Consider the following 7,502-nt stretch of genomic DNA (forward strand, 5'->3'; position numbering starts at 1 on the left):
GATTTTGATGAAAAGTATTTGAGAGGGATCTTCGATGAAACTTCCTTACTCCAGTATGATTACCCTAGAAGAAAATGCTCTAACATTGGGTCCTATCATCCAATACATCCCCCTTTCTTTAGGTCAATTATTTTCTTAATGTACATTTGAAAGACGATGTCATAGATTTAAAAATAAATAAATCATTGACTAGAGTCTGAGTGGAACAGCACATTCGCTGTAATCTCCACAAAAGCAAAGAATTAGAAATCTAGAAGCTCTCTGTTTAACTAACTCCATCAGAGTCCTAGCAGTATGGACAGATATGTCGTACATGTGTAACTCACCAGCATCCTGCTAAGATTGTCCTCCACGTCACTACACTTCAGCTATGAAAAGTGCTGTTCTACAATCACATACTGGAAATCATAAACATAACAACCACATAAGTATGAAAAATGGTAAACACAAACTTACAAACAAATGTTTGGCAGCTTTCTCTTTCGACTTACTGTATCTTTCTTCTTCTGTTCTTCTGCAATACTTTCCACCCTGCCTTGCCAAGTAAGTTACAAACTTGCTTTTCAGTCCCAAACACCAAGGGCAGAAAGCCCAGTCCAAACATTTATTTGGAAATTGCTCCTAAAACAGCTAGGTAAGCCTGAGCAAAGCAAACAGATTTTGCATGCAGAGTTCTTGGTCACATACCTCCTAACACCTTAAGCGTGGCTGAGTTTACCCACGTGAGCAGCCTCAGTGATTTCAGCGGTACCACAACCGCACACAGATTACCCGCGCTATAAAGCCACACTGGATAACAGGGGTTTACTTGCTACTCGCAGTGCCGTAACGCAGCAGGTTAGGAAGGAGGCTGCACTGCACCAACCTACCCACTGGAAGTGAACACAGAAGGGACAAGTTTACTGATGCTCCGATTTCTACATTTTCTTCAGAAAGGAACAAGTAGACCAAAGTATTTGGGTTAGGCACACACGACAACTTCGCTGACTACTGAACAAGCCCTATTCCAAACAGGTTAAATAAGTCACTTTCTTATACTACTCATATTCTAAAGTGACAAAACACTTCCTGTTACCTGGGAAATAGATGCTTAGTGACTAAACTTTGGTTACACAGTACTGAAGAAGAGAGAAAAAATTCATAAATCTCAAAAGCCATAAAGTGGTATGAGTGACCTATTCAGCCTGCATCCTCCACAGAAGCATGAGGTGCAGCTCAGCTGGCCCCATTTAGATAGAACAGAATCAAGGCCACAGAAGAAGAAAACCAACACACACATCAGGGAACTTCAGTGACAAGCCAGTCTTACACCGCAGGCCTGCCTACACAAAGCCATGCTTTAGTTCAATTCTAAATGGAAGACTCCTTGGACAAGTCCCTTTGAAGGGAACACGCTATAACCACCAGTTCCACCCAGAAACTACCCATGATATACTTTTACTAAGAATGGTAATTGGCAAGAGTTCCATTTATTTTCTTTCATCTACCTCGTTCATCCATCATCTGTTCTGCAGCTGGGGTCTCGGAAGTGAATACAAAACCAAATAAAAAAATAAACTTCAGCAACAGTGACAGATATGGGCAAAGAAATTATCTCAAAAATACACAGCTCTTTACTGATGCATTTTTAAAGATTGGAACAGACTGAAGGTTTTTCTAGAGAATTCTTACAACTGCACACATCACAAACAACAGAATTTTTTTTCTATTATTTGTTGTTTATCAAGATGGTTAACTGTTACTTACAGCAGTTATATTTTCACATCACTTAAACTTGCTTCTCCTTTCTAAAAATTGAGGCTCGCAGTGATTCATGTGGCTGCTACAGTGTATACCTCACTCATTACGAGAAAACGTTCTGTAGTTACAAGAAAAAACTAAAATGAAACATCAGTGTAAAAGCCTGTTACATTAAACTCAAACTGATTGCTTAAAGATAAGGAGAAAGTATTATTTCACAGTACTATTTGCATATCAAAAAACGACTCCAAGAATTCCTGATTATATACTTAGAACTTGCCAGCACAGCTCAGTTCTTACTACTCAAGGACTGCTCAAAGGCCCCTCCCCAGGCAACTTCTTCATTTCATGGGAAGTCATCGACGCACTGTAGGAGAACTGCAAACGCATTTCCTTGCTAGATCTTTGGTCTGTCCATACTTTAAGAGAGGGAGTTATAAAGTAAAAGCACGTGATTTCGGCGAGATTATTTTCAAAGTAGATTTAACAAAACATAATTGCAAATTTGCAAAGTATGCCTGAATTCACAGCCTGTTCCATTACCCTTTTCAAAATCAAGTTTCTAAACCTGAAGTTTCCAACCCCAAACTGATCTGGTATGTCATAAATTTACAAACCTAAAGATGCAATAGGCCATCATTGCTTCAGGTTTTATAATTCAAAGATTTCTTTATCTACTGTGGGGGGAAAAAAATCATGTCTTACTATGAAATAACCCATCATACTTCTGACTTGAATCTTTAGAGCCATTATTAATCACATATCAGCAACTCAACAGCCACAACCCATGCTCCCTTCATACGCATTTTAAGCAAACAAACCCTTATTTCTTTGATTCGGGTAACTATGATATTCCCAAGTACATCTCAAAGCCAAAAGAGATCAACATGAACTTCATGAGAAACAGCTAAGCAAGAAAGCCTGAAGCTGTATGTAGTAGCATGTTTTAAAAGACTTAAATAGCTCCCCGTGAAAACAGGGATTTGGTGACTCAGGAACTCTGATTCACCCACGTCCTCCCAGTTCTCTCCATGACTATAAGAAAGTAAACTATGACATTTCTATACACTATATGCCTCCCAACAGGTTTATTTAATTGCTCCAACAGGTATACTGATGGGAAGGCCAGAGACTACACCCACCTGCTCAGCAAGGTCAGGAGAAAACTGCAGCTCTGCTATAAGATAAGGAACACAGCACAAGAAGGTGTTTTATGTCCACACTACTCCCTGCAAGAACGCTGGGATTTGCAATGACCTTGCTCTACTGTAGTGTCTCTACCATCCCTTAATAAAATCACTGCAGTAAACTTCATTTAGAAGGTTTCTAGTATTTAGTTTAGGTAATTCACATGAACACTAAGAATGATCAAACTTGTAACAGCAAATACTAATGACTAATAATGAAAGATATGAACTCTTTTCAGAAATACTGCAAGATTTTTGCCTTGCAATTTTAACTACTTCCTCTCAGTTAAAGGTTGAAAGCATATTTTGGTGGCATCAAGTGACTGCACCATAAGGCTTTCTGCAATTTCTTCAAAGGTATCAGGGACTGTCAGAAAGACCATAATGTACTAGAAGACCCTAACAAAGGGTTTCCCACAGCTTCTCTCCCTGAAGGAAAGGAATCAAGAGGGGCAAAAGGAGAATGATACAAAGTGAGTTCAAATGAACTAGTATGTCTTAACTTGAAGAGACAGCAGCACACTTCTGCTCTCAAATTTTAGTCACAATTTCTTGCTTTCTCAAGTGTATTCTATACTTCAGCAGGTATCAGTTATTAAAAAATAAAAACAAAATTTAATTGTATAGTTCTATAGTTAAATTAAGCCAATCCAAGACTGTATTGTCACCAAATAGGATGGACTCACATTAAACATAGTTGTGCCAGAAAGTACATATCTAGGAAGCACGTCCAACTCAGGACAAAGTTTTGCGGAACAGCTAAGCCAATGTAAAAGCTCCCTGCTGCCTCATGGGAGGTCTCACTCCCCACTGCCTTCCTCTAGCTTTGCTTCTGGCAGTGAAGTTTCCTCTTCCTCCTCCCCATAAGGTTTAGTAGGTTTCACACCCCTTGCAACGCTGACTCAACTCACTAACCTAGCAGAAAACCATCCAGTCTGTTCTGCCAGGGCAGCTAGCTCCTTGAAAGATCCAACAATACAAGTCATGGTCACCACAAAAACTCATGGCAGAGGCAGCCAGGGACAAGCTGGCAGCAGAGACAGGAGCAAAGGAGTGAAGAACAGGAACTCCAACTTCTGCCAGGGGTAAGCCATTCAAACCTTCTTCTCCCAACTTCCTCCACATCCCAGAACCACGATTGCTAAAGCTGACACAAAGAGGAGGCGTGAACACACAGCCAGGGACCAGAGGAACAGCAGGACTATTTCCCTCAACAGTCAGAGCTCACCCAGCCTGTGCCAACCACAGAGCCACAGGCACTCCAAACATGGGCTCAACACTGGACAGGAGGGGCACAGCAGTGACACATCACATCAAGTCACGGAGCTGCTTGCCTCTCCATCAGCTAACAGGGTGATACCAGGCACAGAAAGTGGACCTATGTGCACAGACCAGCCACGCATCCAACAGAGAGGCAGAGTTATGTTGAGTAGATACAACGGTGCAAAACATATATAGAGAGTGGATAAAGCATAGGGAAAGATGAAAGTTGCCCAACATAAGCAGAAGTAAGCCTACAGCAATGACAAACAAGTGGTCACTCGAGTGGGGGAAAAACAAAAGCGTACATGCCTTGGTCTGACAACGGGAAGTAAGATTATACTGAGCTTGTTTAGCACTGACACCCCAGCACTGGGCAGATTGAGTACGGACGCGTTCAGTAGACACAGGCAGGAGACAGAGGGAGCTGAAGTGTAAGCACAACTCTGAAGAACCGGAGATGGACCACTGGGGAGTTCACACTCTTGAGCCTGAGCAGGCATTGCTTTGGCTGCTGAGCACTTCCTGCACCAGCTGCCTGCCACCCCTCTACCCCCCGACACCTGCTCAAAGGCGGGTGACCCCAGCAGCGTTCACTGCAGACTGCGCTGCCCCCACACGAACCCCAGACCCTGCGCGTTGCCCACCCAGTCCTACACATGCTGCCCCCCTTCCTTGCCCACATCGCCCTCCTCCTCAGAGCTCCCCACACCCCAGCAGGCTCGTCATCCTAGAGCCCCACAGCAGCCCCTTCCTCACACATGGCCCCCGACCTGCCCACACAGCCCCTCACAGCCACCCCCTCCCTGCCCCTCACAGCTGCCCCTGCCCTGCCACCCTACACTCCCCAAATCCTGTCCCCCACCTGTCCCACATAACCACCTCCCCACAACAGCCCCGGCCCCAGCCTGCCCCTCTCCCAGAGCCGGTTGCCCGCAGCTCGCCGCCACCAGTCACCCTCCAGGGCCCCCCCAGCTCCCGTCCCCACAGCCCGGCCCGCCCCGCAGCCCCTTCCCCACCCCGCTGCGCGGCCTGTCACCCTGCAGACACCCAGACCCGCTTCCCGCCCCGCCGGCGCGGCCCTGCCGCTCCACCGCGGCCTGTCCCCACGCACGACCCCAGCCCAGCCCCTTCCCGGCGGCACCTGAAGCGCGGCGAGTCCTTCAGGCACTCCTCGAAGTCCACGGTCACCTTCATCCTCCCCTGCCGCGGGGCGCGCCGCTGCCTCCGCTCCTGCTGCTTCTTCTACTGCTGCTGCTGGCGGCGGCGGGGCGAGCCCGAGGCGAGGCCGGAGGCCGGCCGCCGGGCGGGGCTAGGCTGGGGCGGCGCTCATGGCGGGGCGGAGAGGCCCGGCCGCGGGGCGGCTGCTGCGGAGAGAATCGAGCAACCTCTCTGCCCGCCTCCCGCGCCCACCCGCGACTGACAGCCCGGCCAGCCAATGGGCAACGGCCAGTAGCATAAACAGCTAATGAGACCCGGGCGTAGGTGGGGCTTCTCCCAAATCGATGTAGAGCGGGAGAAGGGCAGCGAGTCCATCCAGTCGCCGGAGCAGGGGAACACTCTGGCCAATCACAAGACGACAGGGGAGGGTATAACAGGAAGACCGCCCAATAAGTGGGCCACTCAGAGGAGGCAGCCAACCGCCGGGTGCCGCAGGGATTACTTCCTCATCGGGAGTCCAAAAGAATGACAGCCTGGTAAGCCAACGGGAAAACAGCCGTTGGCCTCCCACCAATTGGCAAGCTCCATTGCCGCGGCTACTCGGCAGACCAATCCCAGCGCTCATAAACACTGAGGGGGCCGCTCCAGCGCTGCGATAGGCTGGTCCGCCCGTCGTTCGCGGCGGATGACGGGGGCGGGGCGCGGCGGTCGGGGTGGCTGTTGGCGGGCGGGGCCGTGGGGCAGCGGGGTCGGCGTTTGTAACTGCTTAATTTTTTAAAATTAAAGCCATTAATTAATCAGGGGAACTGCTCCCTCGGGGGTGAGACACGCGCGGGAAGGCCCGGCCCGGCGCCCACCTGAGCAGGTGAGGCCCGGTGGCGAGCGGCCCCTCAGCCGGCCGCCTGGAGGAGCCCGGACGGCTGAAGAGGGCAGGCGGCCCCGAGCGCGGGCAGGGGCCGGGCCCTGCGGCGGTGGGAGGTCACACACGCTTCTCGCTGGGCGTTCAGCGGCATCTTCTGAGCCAGCGTGGCAAAGCCGGGGCTGCGGATGCTTTCCAGCGTGCTTCGGTCCTACATCTTGGAAGTAGCTGTGGATTTGTGCTACTCGGGGGAGATTCAAGGTTGTCTTTGAAGGAGAAACGCGAAGAGCCTTTTTTTTTTTCTGTACAAAGAGTATCAAGTGTGCACGATGGGGTTTTGTACGGAACGTTTGCCTGAGACTACTTCTTGAAGGCTTTTCAGACAGCAAAAGGGCTGTATCATAGAGTGAAAAGGACCACGTTGGTCCTCTCCCACTTTATAGTGAGGGACTGCAGAACATCATTGTAGACTTCTGATCCCTTATGAGAAAACAGAAAAACAGCTTTAAGTTTGGCACTGCTTCGTGTTCCCAGATGTAAAAACGACAAAGGCAAAGGAGGGTCAGCCATCCCCACTCACTCTCAAAGGTGGTGACAGAGGAGTACAAGCTACTATTCTCTTCAAATTAAACGTGGCAAAGATGAAGCAGCATCACACCAAGTCACAGGCTCCATCTTGCAGTTACAGGGAAGCTGATGAGAATCGATGACGTTCACTCTCAGCTCGAGGGGTTTGAGGAGCTGCCGTACCCGCTGCCAGCGACCCTGCTCACCACGTGCACTCTTCACACCCTCCACCCCTCCAGTGCCCCATCACCTGTACCAAGCTTCACCTCTATTTTTTTATCCCTTTCCCTTTTTCTCATCCTGCCTGTTCTCTCTCGCCTGACTTTCTTTTGGTCTCACAAGGAGAAACAGTCAACATGGAAGGATGGATGGGAACGTAAGACTTCTTTCTTTTCCAAGAAGTTGAATGCCAGCTGTACCCTTACTGTCCCTCCCTCGGTTAAGGTATCCTTTCACAGAGGCGAAGAGAAGCTTTTCGGTTCAGTCAGTTGTGGTTTAGGGTTTTGAGGTTTTTTTCTTTTTTTAAGTCTGGTGAAATGTCAGATGAACACTACAAGTTACACAGATGCAATGACTGTATATTTTTGTGAGCTGTCCCACATAGAAAAAGCAGCAAGTTAAGAAATTTTTGTAGTACTTAGGCTGCATTTATGTTGTGAAATCCCCTTTTCAACTAAAGTGTGCAATTGAAAAGAGAGCCCAGCTCTTTTTTTTTTTTTGGAATGCAG

General features: G+C 48.3%; 1 protein-coding gene across 3 annotated transcripts in view; it reads right to left on the reverse strand.

Moving 5' to 3' along the window:
* Positions 1-5,478, reverse strand: part of ACAP2 (ArfGAP with coiled-coil, ankyrin repeat and PH domains 2) — a 69,628-nt gene extending 64,150 nt beyond the window's left edge. For all 3 annotated transcript variants that reach the window (XM_068406576.1, XM_068406577.1, XM_068406575.1), the window contains exon 1: positions 5,332-5,478. In XM_068406576.1, the coding sequence (XP_068262677.1) occupies positions 5,332-5,384 (53 nt within the window). In that variant the 5' untranslated portion in view covers positions 5,385-5,478. The remainder of the gene's footprint in view (positions 1-5,331) is intronic.
* Between the last annotated feature and the right edge of the window lie 2,024 nt (positions 5,479-7,502).

The sequence above is a fragment of the Nyctibius grandis genome, chromosome 8 (genome assembly GCF_013368605.1).
Source record: "Nyctibius grandis isolate bNycGra1 chromosome 8, bNycGra1.pri, whole genome shotgun sequence".
NCBI lineage: Eukaryota > Metazoa > Chordata > Aves > Nyctibiiformes > Nyctibiidae > Nyctibius > Nyctibius grandis.